The sequence below is a fragment of the Myxocyprinus asiaticus genome, chromosome 44 (assembly GCF_019703515.2).
Source record: "Myxocyprinus asiaticus isolate MX2 ecotype Aquarium Trade chromosome 44, UBuf_Myxa_2, whole genome shotgun sequence".
Taxonomy (NCBI): domain Eukaryota; kingdom Metazoa; phylum Chordata; class Actinopteri; order Cypriniformes; family Catostomidae; genus Myxocyprinus; species Myxocyprinus asiaticus.
Window position 1 is genome coordinate 17515806 of NC_059387.1, and position 17835 is coordinate 17533640.

Consider the following 17835-nt stretch of genomic DNA (forward strand, 5'->3'; position numbering starts at 1 on the left):
TTCAGTGCTCAGCATCTGCTCAGTTGAGGGAGGCCTGAGGTGCTTGGGGAAATGATACAAAAAAGAAGGCCAAAGGACAACATTTAAAAAAAATAAGGCTTCCACCAACTGTAAATTATTACATGTATGCTTAACAGTTTTGAATTACTCATGACTGCAATCAGCAACAATCTTAATAATAAAAAATAAAAAAAAACATGGTGAAACTTATGATTGGAAATGAAGCGCCCATAACTATACTGTCACGTAACTAATTCTTTATTATAGGTAAAAAGAAATGAAAGGAGACCGTTCATCAACATGCGCACACCGAGGCCAGTTATGGTCTTAAGCTGGTGTATACCTGCATGATGGACAAAGCTGAGCTACAATCACACTGTGTACAATCGTACTGGGAATATTACCGTTCAGGTGCGCATTAGTGCGAGCATTTTTGGAACACGCGCATATTCAGTATTCACACATACGCCGTCTGTCAATCAAACAGGGTGCAGTTGTTACTAGATTGTTAGTGAATTATAAAATGACGTGCTCTGGATTACTTTCGACAGCAGAATAAGAACTTTCTAATAAGTGAAACAGGCCTAGGCTATCAGAAATATAGCCGGTTATTTTTTCGTTATTGACGTTTTAATCAATCTGCTTGTCCTGTCGGGTAAGTAAAATTCTCTTTCACTTGCCCCTTCAAAAATCCACTTTTATATTAAATCCAATTATAATTATATTAAATTAAGATTAAATATTGTATTCAACCTTATCCAATAAAATGTTTTTCTTCTACAGTTTAGCTCCTAAGTAAATAAATTTACGTTGTTTTAAAGGAGTTTTAGATATTATTAAGGAAAGCAAGCCAAAGAAGACTAATCAAAAACGTGTTTGTTCCAGTGTATAATGGACTAAGACTACACTATCTCACATTTATGTTCACTTCGATCCATCTTTAACACAAACATAAACAAACTGTCTCTTCTTAATAGAGCTGTGTACTCTTGATAAGATACACACAATGAACGTGACGCATACATTATTATTCACTACGTCGCGAGCCATCACGTTATAATCTAGCTGCAGCAAAATAACATTGTATTAATCGCCCAGCCCTATTTAAATATTTATCTTTTTCGCACCAATAAAAAAAATTTTTTTTGTGATTTTTCCCCTTTTTCTCCCAATTTGGAATGCACAATTCCCAATGTGCTTTTAAGTCCTTGTGGTCGCGTAGTGATTCGCTTCAGTCCGGGTGGCAGAGGACGAATCCCAGTTGCCTCCGCGTCTGAGATCATCAACCCGCGCACTTATCACGTGGCTTGTTGTGCGCGTTGCCACGGAGACTTCACGCCATCCACCGCGGCAACCACGCTCAATTAACCACGCACCCCACCGAGAACGAACCACATTATAGCGATCACGAGATGGTTACCCCCTATGACTCTACCCTCCCTAGCAACCGGGCCAAATTGGTTGCTTAGGAGACCTGGCTGGAGTCACTCAGCACGCCCTGGGATTCAAACTAGCGAACTCCAGGGGTGGTAGCCAGCGTTTTTACCACTGAGCTACCCAGGCCCCCAGGAGACAATAATTTAACAGCTGGAGTCATCTGGATGACATTTATGCTGACTGTCCGTTCTTTTTGGAGCCTCAAAAATCTGATCACCATGCACTTCCATTTTAAGGACCAACTGAGTGGAGATATTTTTCTATTTTATTTCAAATGTGTTCTTTTGGGTGAATTATCCCTTTAAGCAACATTGTCTGAATGTACACTTGCTATTAAAAATGTGTGTCTGAATGTTTATTTATCATGTACTGTATGTGTGCATATGTCGCACCTCAGGGTCACGGTCCACCCACAGGGGAATTAACCAGGCCAATCCAAGCTGGGCGGCACTCTGCTCATCAGAACTTTGCTCACGGCCCAGAGACCACAAAGATATCCAGTCCTTGAATACAGACAAACTCTAAATATAGGGGCTTATACATGAAACATGAGCATCCAAATTCCAAATCTTCTGGCAACACTAACAATAGATAATGCACATTTTCTGTTTTTAAAATATTCTTGAGTAAAATGACATTTTTAATTTTTTTAGTTACATTTAATTTTGATTTAACTTCATCAATGGTTATCGGCCACCCTGCTTTCTAGATATCAGCATTTGCCATTAAAAACCAAAATCTGTTGACCACTACTTGATTCTAAAATCCAGAAGAAACATGGTAATCCTGACCTCATTTTTACTGTCCTTTATCATCTCATGTGACAGGTGAAGCAGGCAGATAACTGCATTCTTCGTCACTCCTTTGCCCATGAAAGACATTGAGTTTCCTCCCAAATCTACATAAAACGAGGAGATGACCTGGGAAGACAAGTCAAATCAGGACAATCGTAATTTGCAGTCTGGAAAGAGTAAATAGAGTTTCATTATGTTTCTGATAAATGAATAAGGCAGGAACATTTATGTTAATTTTTTTATTTACTGCTTTTGACTAAAGCAACTTGTAGTTAATGTACTATTTAGGGAGGACCAACAAAAACAAGGACAAGTAAATCTTTTTGTTTTCTTTTAAAATGTAATAGGAATCTAATGTTTTTCAGCAGTTATGATAGGTGTAATTGAGTTATAGAGACATATAGATGCAAAGACATTAGATGAGCTGAGACTAGGGCTGGTTGGCCGGGAGTGATTCAAGTGTTTGAGAACATCTTGAACTCATGGACCAGTTTTGACTACATTGTGGGGACCAACGAACAGTCCCCACAAGGAAAATGGCATAATAAACACATTAAACAATGTCTTAATGAAAATGTAAAAATGCAAAAAGATTTCTGTTAGGGTTCGGATTAGGGGTAGGTGTAAGGTTAGGGGATAGAATATATCATTTGTTTAGTACATGAAAAAAACAAGTCCCCACCATGAGTATGTGTGTGTGTGTGTTTAATGTTGTTCTGTCTGGCTGAGAGCAACAGGAAGTGCATGAAATCTGTGCACAATATATTCTAGTGTGTGACCGAGGCATTGGAGTCAGACATGTGTGTGTTCATACCTCCAGGAGGCCACTGAGGTACTTGAGGCAAAGTGTCTGTGGCTCTATGCTGGGCGTTTGTGTGCTCCAGCCTGGTAGGGCAGTCACATGTGCCATGGTCCTGAGTGTGCGCTCCAGAGAAGGCAGGCCATAGAAGCGAGGGGCATCGGACAAACGCAGACCCTGCAGCAGGCGTAGAGACAGCTCAGAGGCAAACGGGCCGGATAACAACTCACTCATCCTTAATTAAGACATGGATGAAAAGAGAAAGAAAGAAAAACAGATGTGCTATGAATGGTGTACTTATGAATGGTGCTTTTCCATGCAAAAAGGTCACCACGGTGTTGCTGTTGCTAAGGTGTTCTGGATGGTTGCTAGGGCTACGTGAGGGTGTTCTCTATGGTCTCAAGTCAGAATGGCCCAACCCCAAGTCTCTAATATTTGGATACCACCCATAGTGCAAGTTGTGGGATTTTTGCAAGTCTGACTGTTTAGAAAAGTAATAGCAAACACTACTCATAGATATTCTCTCTCTCTATCTCTCTGGCTCTCCTTTTAATGTAAATGAAGGCTGCAAAGGAACATGTTCACAATGGTATTCTAAAATACTTTGCTTTATTGACAGAATGATACCTGTTAGATTGCAGGTCATAAATCACAAATGTATGCAGGGAAATGTCTTGGTAAATCAGATTTGCATTACAGGGCCTTGATACATCAATAACAAACAGCTGTGGTTTTCAATTTACAGATCCTCAAGGAGGTTTCCAAAGAGTTATACCATAAATAACACAATTAAATCAAAAGCATAATTACATTTGTATGTTTCCCCTGATGGCAGGTAGAGGTAGAAGTCTCCACATGAGAGTAGTAAAATTGCTTATGCATGTATTGGGAGGAAAGAGAAAATAGGGGAGAATTTTTGGAATAACAAATCTGCCTTGTCTGCCTAAATGGTTTCCATGAGCGTGTTTTAGGGAGCAAACAGATGTGGTTGAGTGTTTTCTAACTCCCACAAACCACAGGCGCACAGTAAGCTCAAGCTACTATAGCTCTTGAATACACTTGGTTTGAAGTTTTAATTAAAATGCCAGTTTAAAACAAGACCCAGATCAAAAAGTGAGGGACATTATTTTTTTTAAGAAAACCACAGAAGGCTTTTGGAGCAATAGTGAAGTGTAGTGGTTAACACGCATGCTACAGACACATTGAGCCACACACACACACGCACGCACGCACGCACGCACGCCTTTGGAGTAATGCACAGTCAGCCAGTCAAAATAAAACTAGAAAAGCGTCATCAGGATTTGTATCATTTTGTTTGTAACACATATTACACAGCTTCATTTTATTTTTTTTACCGGATAACTGTACATTATCCTACTTAGTAAATGGCTACATAATTAATAAATTAACATGAGATATTGACATGAGTTGAAATTATTTATGCAGGTAGAAAGAGACCGCAGAGTGATACGAGTGATAAAACATGCACAGCTACGTAGGAAATCAGTTGCCTGGGACAATGGTTAATTATACAGTTAAGTGGTCATTATGCAAAAAAATATTTGATTGACCAATCAGTCAAGAACTCCAGAAAAGATACTGAACTGCAGTAAATCGAGTACCTGGTTTAACCATGTAAATAAAAAAATGCTGGAAATAAAGTTTCGCTTTCAAACTCCTTTGCTGAGAGACCAAAGAAATGACTGCTATGCCATCATAGCCAATGGGCATGTCCTTAATGTGGGTTAAAAGTAGTGATGAGCGATAAATTGCCACTGTATCGGTTATTGGACGATATTACTTTATTTATTTTTTTACTCTTATTTTCGCCTAATTTAGACATAAGGTTTGCCGACATCTAGCGCCAACTTAAAAAGAAAGCAAAAGTTTCCAGCAAATATATATCACTTATATAGCAAACATAAATAGCTTTTTCCCTTTTTTCGATGTTAGAGCTGCACGTGCTTATGCATAAAATGAGCTAAGTTTATTACCTAAAACAATTTACACAACCTTATGTTTCTTTGAAATGTAAAAACTTATTTCTGTTGTGAATTAAGATTATTTGACTTATTTATTTGACATTTCACATGTGTGTCTAAACTATACTAGGCATAATGATAAGAGTTCATTTTTATATATATCTCTCTTGTAAAACCCTCAAAAATAGCATAAATCTAAAATATTTGACATTTATAGGTTATTGTCCATAATGTGTCAATAATTACTGGCTTATCGGTATAGGACAGAATTTTTATAGCAGTGCATCCCTAGCAAAAAGAGTTAGTAAAGATGGGAATTTTTTTTTCAATTCTATAGTCTTTAAACATGAAACAGGGCCAAGGAATACTCAGGTGGCACAGTGTGTGTGGGCATGTTCTATAGATAGAACTGGCTGATGCTTGACTGCATGTGTTATATGGCTGCAAGATGAGTGAATCAGTAAGTGTGAGTCTGTTGCTAAATGAGTCAATGAGTCATTGTGTGTGTGTGCGTGTGTGAAAGTTAGTCATTCAAAGTCCCTGAGTTAGTGAGTCATTATCCTGCATTTATGTGTCATCCACTACTGTGAGTGTGTGTGTTACCTGTCAGAAGTGTGTGTCAGTCGTAGAAGCAAAGTGTTGAAGAGGCCTGTCAGTTCTCTTTGAATTCGGTGACTGAGGTGGGCTTGGAGCTCTTCGGCCACCTCCTGCGATTTGATCTTTGTGTATGTTTGTGACTCACCACTCAGCAACAAGTTCAGCAGCGTGTGTGATTCCTACAAACACACACACACACACACACACAGTTACTTCACAATGTGATCTGTCAATTTACAGCTACCAGATACCTCCCACAATAAGTTGAACAAAATTCGATCCCACCAACCACACTGCCTCAGGAAAAACTACAAAAAATAGCAGCTTAATTACATATTCTTCACTCAGCAAAACACTATAAATCACAATCTAGCATATAATCTACCTGCAAATTAGATTTGTACCTACAAACTATAATTATACATTTTGGAACAATATAAGGGTGGTGCTTTCCTGTTGGGGTGTTTGCTAGGGCATTGCTAAGGTGTTCTGGGTGGTTGCTCGGGTGGTGCTGGGTAGAAACTATGCATATCTGGGTTGTTGCTTAAACACCTCTCCTCAATAAATATCACGTTTTAAGGTATTATTCACAAATGGCGGAACGAGTTACACACTGAAGTTTGGGGATAAGAATAATAAAAAGTGCGAGCAACAATGGTGATGTTTGCATTAGCAAGCAGTGGAAAAAAAAAAAAAACTATTGTGCCAGCATTTTGATTAGACAGCACAGATGTTTGAGAAACACTCCAGCTACTGTGGATTTGCTCTACAATTCACCACCTCCCCCACCAGGCGTTTCATCAAATCCAACCATCAAGGCAGGTTTGTTTGCATACATACAGTACACATTAATGCGAGGTAGGGTAGGAGGAAACTCTAGCTGAAACTTTTAGGTAATAAAGCCATTAATCCCCAAGAGAGAAACAAAAACCAAGTCTCTGTCGAGGAATTACAACATTTAAAAAAAGACAATTGATGAACAGCTCTCCGTTACAAGCGGTAATACGATAATAATGCATTTCTATTGCTCTGCAGTGTGATTTATTTCAGTGACTCTTAATAAATACACCACACGGTGTCCATTTGGGGTGGGGGGCTAATTCAATTACCAAGGATGAGATGGATTTATTGTTTTAAGAGGCCTGCAAAGTAATCTCAGAGAAATGCAGGCACTCATCTACTATATAACAGGTTCTGATGGTTGTGGTATATGGCTCTGGTGTTTTCAAAATACCTTGTTTAGAAGCAGTTCTAAGAACCATTTCAGGTCCTGGTGGTCTGATTCAGATTGATTTTGCTTGAAGAAGGTGTTGAGGAATGACACAATGTCCACCAAAAGCCTCTCGTCTTCACGGCAAGCTGGACGCACCAAGAGGAATCTATCAGGTGAAAAAAGCATTGGGCTGAGCGATATGGTTAATAACAATTAGCATTATTTTTCAGCCATTTAAGGATATTTGGCATATTATCTCAAAATGTATGCATGATTGATCTTTCAATCAGAGATTCAAAGTAGATATAAAATGTTTAATGTAAGACTTAAAATACCACAAACATCTAGTTAATTACGATATATCACACAAGCCAAGACTGCAAAACAGCACAATTACAAGTGTGATTTTTCCCGAGGCGGGAAAAAGGGATGGCTTTCAGGGGCCCAGCGACTGGTGGGGGGGGGGGGGATGGGGGGTTGCCAAGAGAGATAGATCAACACCCCCGATATTGTGTCTGGAATTTTTATATCATCTAAAATATTGACTGTTGCAGACTGTCAATTTACTTTCATGTGTTGACGGACGGCTCTTGACCTTTCCAATATGGCGGACGTGCCAACATATCACGGCCCATGGGAACAACTGCTAATAAGGTCTCTACATATAGTGTACCAGCAGGCGCAGTTTTAAAAGCTAATTTTAAAAGTTTAAAATTTAGTGGATAAATAGACATTACAGTAAGACAAACAGCCAGCTAGCTAGATAGTCAAACAGACTGTGTCATACAGTCAGATAAGCCATAAGATAGATAGGTAGATAGCGCGAGACAGAGAGAGAGAGAGAGAGAGAGAGAGAGAGAGAGAGAGAGAGAGAGAGAGAGAGAGAGAGAGAGAGAGAGAGAGAGAAATAGTAACTTAAAGCACATTAAAGGCCTTTTGTGGGTTTGTTTACATTTGAATTTTTGACAGTTGGAATTTGAATTAACAAGTATTCCACTGGCCCATTTGAACATTCCGTCAAAAGCATTGCACACTATTCTAGAACAGACTGAAGGTCTTTGTCATGTTTGGTGGATGTAGCCTGAAAGTTCTACAATAAATTTTGGTCTCGGTTTAGGGATTTTGAAAAAACCCTAAACAAAGTTTGGAGAATAACAGTATGTTGGCTTTGTCAAGCCAACATAACAAGAAGCTCAAATGTAAGTTACTTGATCTTAGACACCATATCACCAGTTATTTTGTCTATATTTCTCAGCTAATGAAAGTAATTCCAAGCAAAGCTTTAAATCAAATGAAGTTTAAAACATCTGACATCTCCGTCAAGAATTGCAAAATTAGTCATCTCGCTCTTTTTTACAGTCAAATACAAAGCGCGTTGAAATCAATGCAATATTAACATTGTTGCTTAATTTTAAATTGTCAACAAAATCCTCACAAATAAATCGTGAATATGTGATATATCGGCCAGTCTTAATAAAGGAGCAGGGAAACTGGTGATGTACAGTCGTTTAAAAAAAAAAAAGTACTGTATTTAGTTTCCAGTAGTAACAGTGCCATCTCTGAGCTCTATTTTTTGCCAAAGATAAAACATTGTTCCGCTCTGTGTCAGGAATCTGTCAGCTCATTTATTGTTCAGCGTTGTAATATGCAAGCATAATCCATCAAACTCATGCAAAGTCATGCCTGGTGATCACAAATCACATATCTGAGGTTATGAAACCAAACAAATCTATAGATCATAGGCGTACATACCTTTCAACAGCAGAGTGCCAGCTAAGGGTTTGCAGGATGCTTTTGCTGCTCTGAGCGGTGGGTTTGAGGGCCAGTCTGTCAACGAGGAGGTACAGGTGCATTCTAGTCACAGCAAAGGTCACAGCGCTGTGGGAGCTCGCGTCACGGACTGCATGAATGCAGTCCTGTAAACCAGATCTGATGTTGCTTAACCGTAACACCACAGCCTGAGTTTCGGACAGCACCAGATCACTATGAAACCTTAGGGTGAGAGGGATATAGGGGTTTGGTAACTTGTTTTATTTTTTACAAATACAAATCATTTCAACAAAACTCTGTTCTGAATGTGTATCTTTAACAACACGTTGTCAGATTAAATCAGTAATAACACTGATTTAAGTCTCAAAAGCCATAGGTACAAATAAACCACCCTTTTTTTTTTGGATCAATTTATTAAATGGAATCGGCTTATATCGGCAGTAATTAATTCATAACTTGGACTACATTGGTCAAATTTTTTTGTTGTTGTTGCCTGCAACCAGCAACGACAACGCAATAAAAAGATGTGTCATCTAATTATTGTCTATGTACTATTTTGTGGTACCACATGACATTTGGTTCATCTTTATTTTGTCTTTATTCTTCCACCAGTGCAGCTGGAACAGTGCATTTTTAAATAATGCCTTGTTATAAAAATGGCTTATTCAGTACTGGTTCTCTACACCCATCAATTACTCTTACTATTTATTTATTCTTTTTTTTATTTTCTTTTTTATTGCATGAACAGATGCACAACAAAACTTAACTGAGCATTAAGGAAGCCAGACAGGTTTACGGCCAGTGAGTCTGTATTCATTTTAAACTTGGTAACAAAACAGCAGCAGAAGTGTATTTAAAAAGACTAATGTCCTAAACCGCAATCATGTGCTGTTAAAGTTTCCAAACACTGAAACAATGAGAGCAACCTATCTTAACTCTTAAGATGAACCAGATTTACTGCCTAAAACTCCCGGTGCTCAATACAATTTGTATGCTAATAAATAAAGGCTAACCAAAACAAATCAATAAAAGCACTACAAAATTAAATCAAGTGAAATTTTCAAATCCCCTGAAAATACTCTCCACTTCAAAAACACAAATACACATGAGTAAATTAACTTACTCTGGTACATCACTCCTAAAGCCCCTTAGATGCTCTAACAGTCCATCTGTCCCAGAATACCATGCTCTGTTCCACGTGATCTGCAGTGCTTCCCAGGCAGGCTTCAGATTTAGCAGATCCGAGTATGGAGGGAGAACTGAACAGTATGGGCTCACTGTGTGGTGTGCAGGAGCTTGAAATGGCAGATTATACCTTTGAGAAGAGTTTGGGTAAGAAAATATAAGACAGTTTCATATGCAAATAATATTTAAAGTAATAATAAAAATGGAAATTCTGTCATGTACTCATGTACTAAGCCCATCACCCTTGTTATTTTGTCATTTTGGAGCTTGAAAACCAAGACCCCCTTTTGTTAAATGGAAAAGAGTGACCAGTACATTCTTCAACATTTCTCATTTTGTGTTCCACGGAGAAAGAATGTCTTACGGATTTGGAACAACATAAGTTTGAGTAAATGACAGATTTTTCATTTAAATCACCACTTTTGACATGTATGAAAGTCAGTTTATAGGTCAGTTAAGTTGGCGTTTTTTTTAATGCACAGTAAAAATGTTGTAATGTATGTGACGCACCTTCGTATAACAGAGGCAGGCAGTGAGAAAGGAGACAAGCCTGTATCTGAGCTAGCTTTGTCAGTCCTGATCGGGAAACAAAGATACAAGAACCACACAACTCAAGTGTGATTATCAAGAGCAAGTTGTAATTTAAATTTCTGATAACAAAACAGATGCCATGAATTAAGGGAACTATATAGTTTATATATATAAACAGTAGGCCTGTCACGATTTTTAAATAATCATCTGATCTGGTTATTTGAGATAACCGTGATTACTGTACACTTCAAATTCCAATTACATTTTAATGCCCAAATAAGGGAATTTTAAGTGAATATTATCAATGCCATCAACAGAACATTTGCATTTCATTCAATAACCAGTTGAACTCCAAGCGTCATTGAGCTGCACCACAGATGTCAAGCAGCTCCTGTCCGGAAGAGTGCATGAAGCACTTCTCAAGCGCTCTGATGCGTGTGCCGAAAATACAAACGAAGAAATATAAACTTTGATAGTGAATGCAAAGTGCTCCAGCTTCACTTTAAACAGTCATCTAATGGCAAATATTCCTGGTCATAGCACACAGTGTTAATGACACGCAGTGACACAGAGGAGACGACGCACTCTTATTCTGTGGAGTGATAAAATAATGAAATTAAATCTCAAAGGTTTTGCTTCATGGGAAATAAGGGCTCGTGGGTTTAATCAAGGAGCATTAAAATAATTAGTGAAAATGAAGAAATTAGGACAGAAATATTTTACTATAGCATAATATAATATAGTACAAAATAATAAAATACATAAAAATATCTATTTTTTTATTTAAAAAGTTCCAACAGCAACAGTGTAAATGTAAAATGTACAAAAATGTTGAACAAAAAGAGACATATTTAAAGTATTAAGAAATATTTTGATTTTTAAAACCATTTTCATGTCATTCATAAGTTTTTAAAGCCTTACAAGGAAATCATATCCCTACTTTATTTTTTCATTGATATATTTTAAGTTAAATATGTAAAATTACTTCTTAAGGTGTATGACGCACAAATGCACCTTAAGAAGAATGATAATTTACAGTATATGATAATTAATCATGAAAGCCCTAAAAAGACTTAAACTTCATAGCCCTAAAACAGACAATTATTCGTGATAATCACAATTATTTGTTTGACAATTAATCGTCAGCCAAATTTCATAATCGTGACAGCCCTAATATACAGTGAGTTCATACAACAACAAAAAATTACCAAACATCCATGCGTGCTATTTCATCAAACAGTAGCATGCACATCAATGCAGCAGCCTCGCTCACATCACCCTTGTTCTCCTTTATTAAGAGAGATGCTTAAATGAAAACAACAACAACAAAAAATTAGTTTCCTGAGCCAGGCCACAATTATTTAAATATGTTATCGCAGCAAATCATTCAAATTGTGAATATTATATGTTTACTTCATTAAAACCATGATAGTTTAAACGCAATAGTTAAAATTTCCACATCTTGGGACCAGTGGAATAAACCATGAAAACAAAAACTATAAAAGGCACAATAACATTCATTACATTATACTTATCCATTATAGATTTGAAAGTAGAACAAAACTAGAAAACTAAAAGAAAAATTGAGTGGAGCCAAAAAAAAAAACAAAAAAAAAAGAATTTTACTGTATATTAGGATACTCCAGATGATCACAAAGAACAAAACATTCACAGACAGCATATCAGGGAGCTCTCAATTGGAAATGCTTATAAATGTCTGAATGCTTCAAGAGGGACAAGCATAAAAAATACATTTGCCATTTGTGCATCATTCTACAGAACTGGAAGAAGAATGTAATTTAAAAAGCTGTGCATTTTCAGTTAAAAGGAAGTAAAAATGGAAATAAAACATAAAACAACTATGTATATAACTAGGGGTGGGAAGCTTTAGGCACCTCAAAATTCGATTTGACAAAACTGCATATTACTTATCCGTGCTTGTAATGTTTAGTTCTGACTCCTGCATATGCTTTATAATAAGCAATTTACAGTATAATAATTCATGTAAAATTAGGATTTTGTGGATCCTGAACAATTTGGGAAAGAATCACGATGCATCTGTGAATCGACTACCAGATTAGCTGATTTAATAAAATTGGGACAGCCGGGTCGTACCTTTTAGCAGCGTGATGAGAAGAGACGTCTGCAGGGCCAGACTGTGACGCAGGGAGGGGTCGGCAAACACCAGTTTCCTCAGCATGCAAACACTTGGCTCCAACAAGCAATCCATGCCCTACATAATGCATACAAACCCAAATGCAACACCTTCTACAGTCATAACATCCCTTCAGATCAGATACAGGGCACTGTGCCCCAATTGTAACAGACTAAACTTCTTCAATTTATAATGATTAAAACAGATTTAGAAAGATTACCCTTTTTAGCATATGTTTAGTAAAGTTGAAAAAATTGAGAAAAAGAAGTGTATCACTATTGTTTTTTTTTTTACAAAAATCTGGTTTTGGGGTATAACATTTTTTTTTTGTCCTGTATTTTTCTTCTGCTGTCTAAAGCATTAGATGCCTTTCATTTTAAAAGTCTATTTATAACTTAATATCCATTTTATCTCTAGGTTGTCAGTTAAAAGTTAGCATGAATGACAGATGTTTACACTGTGCTACCATACAATGTTTTTTGTAGTTGAGAGGTTGGGGGAAACTGTAACAAGGTAAGGAATAAAACTTGTATAACTGACTCAAGTCTTTGAAATATCATAATCCATTATTAAAATTATTCCTGAAAGATGAAAACTATTCAGATGTTAGGGGTGGGCGATATACCGGTAAACATGATAAACCGGTAGAAATTTGGCAACCGGTAGAAATTTCAAAACTTGCGTGACCCATTTGAATTCTACTAAGTTTTGAGTTTTTAACCTTAAAGCGCTATGGAGGAAGTCAAACATCTCAAACGGCAAGAGAACCTGATATTCTAACCAACACTGATGTGGAAAACAGCTAAAACAATGTGTCATGTGCCAACAATTACGTGTCATCAGTCATGAAGGTTTTTTTAAACTGCACCTCGTCACCGTTAATAAAATTCAGCTGGAATGATGTTAGATATTAGAAAACAAACCGGCTTTGCTTTCAGATATTCAAATATTGTCTACAGAGAGGATTTAAAGAGCTTAATGAAGTGAATTTTATCAAAGATAGGAAGGATATTTTTTACTCATGATTTATTTCCTTTTTTTGCATTGCTTTCAGATGTCAAGTTTCTTGAGGAAAGTTTTATTATAATAATACTAGTCAACAACATCAGATTGAAATGTAAAATTTAGCAATATGGTAAGGTTGATTACCACTTTTTGATTACCACCAATTTATTATTATTATTATTATTATTATTATTATTATTTTACTCTGACTATATTTGTCAAGTTCAAAATAAAGAGAAAATAAGTAGTAGTTTTCAAATATAAAGTATTTAATTAAATGACTGGATTTTTCCAAACTAGGCATTACAATATATTTATTTAATTTATAAACCAATTTGTATTTATTTTTTATTTTTTCGAAAAATGAAACTATATATATATCGTTATCATGACATAAAATCAGTGATATCTTGATATATACAACAGTTAGTTCCGGTCCTCGAATCTGATTGGATGATATACGTTCCATGAGCACTGATGGTCTCACACCATCAGCACTCAGACGCTTCACTGTATGTTTCACTCCGCTTATGTTCGTGCAATTCTAAACTAAAGTGTAAGATCAGTGCATATGTGTTAAGAGCTACTGTATGTGTCTCTTTTTACATGTTTTTTTTTTTTTGACATTACATATGTTAGCCAGCAGGTGGTGGCAAAAGATCATTTTTGTGTGCAATATGAGCCAGTTATTTGACGTGAAGTGAATCCGCGTCAGCCAGTGTTTACATACAACAGCTCTACGTGATTGCTTGTATTACTACTACACTACTAAAGCTAGGAAATAGCTTTAAACAGCATTAAATGAACAACTTCAGCATTACGGCTCATCACAGCTGAGACACAACAGACTGATTAATTACACAACTCAAGACGCTTACCTCTTACCGGACTTTCCACATTGGAGAGGACGTGCTGTTTAAAATGGCGGAGAAGATTGCAGTTTCTATAGTGAAAGACTTATGTGCACCAGCTACCGCAAAATAGGGAGAAATACCCCCTCTTGGACAGCTATTTTTCCACCGAGAAAGCTGATCTTCAGAAAGCTGACAGCATCTCTGCTTGGGAGCGGTAACAGGTGATCGCACACGCTCCATCTCTCTCTCTCTCTCTCACACACACACGATATTGCTTAAATAAGATTTTGGTCATATCGCCCACCCCTATCAGATGTATTACGGTAATTATATTAAAAGGTGTGCTTTTATTTAAGATGCATTGGTTAGTATAAATTACAATTTATAGATATACTCAGTGCCCCCAACAACTATAACGTACTCCCCAATAACGGCGGCAATTGTTTAAATTCAAATGTATGTTTGTCTACGCAAAAAATGCAATGGTACTATTTCGAGGTGTAAATCTTCACTAGCCCCTGACAATTCGATTATGATTCAAAGGATAACAATCCGATTACAAAACAATTCTCGATCCATCACAATGCATCTTGCCCTCCAATTCTTTTTTTTTTTTTTAATCAATACACTCATTATTAAATAGTATTAAATTATTAATATAGAATTAATCAATCCCTAGCCTATAACTATAACCACAACTATCGGTTCCAGGAGGGCTACTTGAGATATCTGCTTCAGTGAGAGTGCAGATGTCAGCTTCTCCTTTCCACACCACAGCTGATAGTACAGTGACGCAAATACCAGGGTTGCTGCTCAAGAAATCTATCAAGCACCTTGTATGTCCCAATGAGCGAGAGACCGGCAATGAGCAATAGCCAAAGAAATAGAGTGTGCTAGAGGAGAGAAAGTTATTGAGAAGCAGGAGACCAAAAATAAGTAGAAAATAGAAACATCACCAATGTCTCCCGAAGCGCTCTCATCATTATTTTCATTATCATAGTGCAATAACGAGTGTGAGCCCATCTTTCGTGTTGTTTGTTGGCATTTTATTGTGAATAAACTATGCTATTGCTTTGTGCTTGAGTTTGTGAATAAATTTCAGGATCGTAGTTTCAGTCGGGGACAACGGTTGTGTAGTTGATGCATTCGGTCTACGATCAGTTCTGTAGTGTGTGCTTAGATTTAGTATATGCGCGTCTTACCATTTGTTTCTAGTATCTCACGCTGTCTCTGCCACACATTTAAATTGAACTCAGAATCTATTCTAAATGTTTGAGAATCGATTCAGAATCGTTGAAGAAAAGAAAAAAAAAAATCACAATGCATCAGAGAATCGATATTTTTCTCCCACCCCTAGTACTATTACTGGTGGGACACACATGTGTTTCTTATACCAAAAGATGGCAGGAAGATTCATAGTAGCCTGAGAGTTATGAAAGAAAATTTACGAACAATTTTACAAATGCCCTCAGTTTCCCCTACTGAATAAATACTTAAAAGTAAAATAATTAAAGGCAACTAAATTGGAGTCTTAGTAATAATCTGAAGAATTTTGACGCTGTGTAACCACACATCTGTAAAAAGCTACTTCACTGCAAAGTTGTTTAGAGAGGTGTTATGCCAGTATTACCGCACTGCAAGTGCAGAGCTGCATAACAAGCTATCAAAACTGAGTCTAGAAGTGTTTACACAGTCAACACTATTGTAACTGCAGTCATAATATTCAGAGTGAAACTAATGCACCACAAAACTTAGACAGCATCAAAGCCAAATGGTCATAACAAACAGGCAAAACAATGTCATAATTGACGGCAACAGCACTAACAAGGCATAGCAATTGGAGGCGATGTATCGGATTCAGCTCGTGGTGTAATTGGCAGAAATTTCAGCATATAATTCTCTCTAATTTGCCATATTAGCAGGGCAGACTACTCTACAAAGCTGGCATCTTTCGGCCTAGGGATGTACTGATCATGCAACAGACATGAATTAGGACAGACTCACTCACTTGACTGACACCATTAACTCAAGCTTCAACTAATTCCTTCATGATAAGAGTCTAATGAAGAGAAAGAAAATGAGGTTTACCACCACATTGTTGTTGACACTCTCCGTGATGAAAGATATGAGCGTGTCTGGTAGACCCAAGGCCTTCAGCACAGAGTGCATTGATGGATCTATAAAAAAATATAATGAAATATATATCAAGAATGCCTTTGTTTTGAACATTTGCAGACAACACTGTTTTCTTCTCTTATTTGAAACAGATGATAGAAGATTTTGATATAAAGTCTTTAAAGTTTTAAATCAATTTACATTTCAAAGATAAAAAAAAAAAATACACTCAGTTATGTTTTCCTCATTAAATTGTTTTTATTTTTTTATTTTTAGATTAATATTCCTTTAAACAAATATGTTTTAAATCATGTGCACTCCAGATGAAGAATCCAGTCATATCAATAGCCTAATAAAAGATGATTCATTTTACATGAAGCTGGGCTGCTGCATGAGGGCTGCAATTTTGAGATCACATGACAAGCTAAATACTGCTCACTTTATCTCATTAACCCCCCTGTTATGTATGTATGTATGGATGGATGTATGGATGTATGGATGTATGGATGGATGGATGGATGGATGGCTCACCCTGCAGAACGACAGCCAACTGTTCAGCTGAAGATCTTCGCAAAACTATATCCACCGTTTCCGATGTGAGAATATTGTACAGCTTATTTACAGACTCCACCTTTTTAAAGAGAACAAAGCCCATACAGAAAGAGAACAGGGTTTTTACGATACCTACAGAACTGACAACAGAACAGCACAAATCATATGGTAATTACCACCAAATCTCTATACTGCACACTAGAAATTAAAAACATAAAAATTATCATATTCTTTACCATTAACTACCAATTACTATTAGGGCTGCCAATCGATAATAATAAAAAAAAATTGAATTAATTACATGGTATGGCGATTAATTTATCAAATGAATCGCAATTAATACTGTATGTAAATATTTGCTGCGAAAGCCCCTAAAATAACAATAAGGTCGGTTGAATGCTTGATTCTGATTGGTTGACAGACCTTCTAAGGTGTGCAATTATTTTCCAGTAAACGCACGGCTATGAAGTAGTTCCAGGTCTTGACAGCATAACGGTTCCTTCTCACTACGTCAAATTATTTCAGTTATTTCATGGAGCCGTACAGGCTACCACAGCAAAATAACCAATTAATACAAAGACACTGGTAAAGTACATCGGATAAGAATGAAAAACAATGTCTATATCTCAAATTTATTTCAATTTCGGTTGAAAAACACACTCATGCCCCTCCCCCCCATCTCTCTCATTTGCAGTCGTCTCACCCACACTCACACACGCTGACATTGACACACATACGCACGCACACGCACGCCAGCACACACACACACACACGTAAACGCACCCTGCAAATTGATCAATAAATCAGTTTCTATATTATCTAAAATATCTGTGGAAAGCACCTTTG

At 36.9% G+C, this 17835-nt stretch overlaps 1 protein-coding gene across 1 annotated transcript in view; it reads right to left on the reverse strand.

Moving 5' to 3' along the window:
• rttn (rotatin) overlaps positions 1-17835 on the reverse strand; it is a 59875-nt gene that overhangs the window by 17135 nt on the left and 24905 nt on the right. Inside the window, exons 19-30 of the mRNA XM_051686926.1 lie at positions 16969-17068; positions 16411-16499; positions 12424-12541; positions 11517-11613; positions 10288-10353; positions 9716-9907; positions 8575-8814; positions 6844-6988; positions 5616-5788; positions 3046-3265; positions 2229-2357; positions 1830-1940 (exon numbers count right to left, since the gene is read on the reverse strand). Coding sequence (XP_051542886.1) covers positions 1830-1940; positions 2229-2357; positions 3046-3265; positions 5616-5788; positions 6844-6988; positions 8575-8814; positions 9716-9907; positions 10288-10353; positions 11517-11613; positions 12424-12541; positions 16411-16499; positions 16969-17068 — 1680 coding nt within the window. The remainder of the gene's footprint in view (positions 1-1829; positions 1941-2228; positions 2358-3045; positions 3266-5615; positions 5789-6843; positions 6989-8574; positions 8815-9715; positions 9908-10287; positions 10354-11516; positions 11614-12423; positions 12542-16410; positions 16500-16968; positions 17069-17835) is intronic.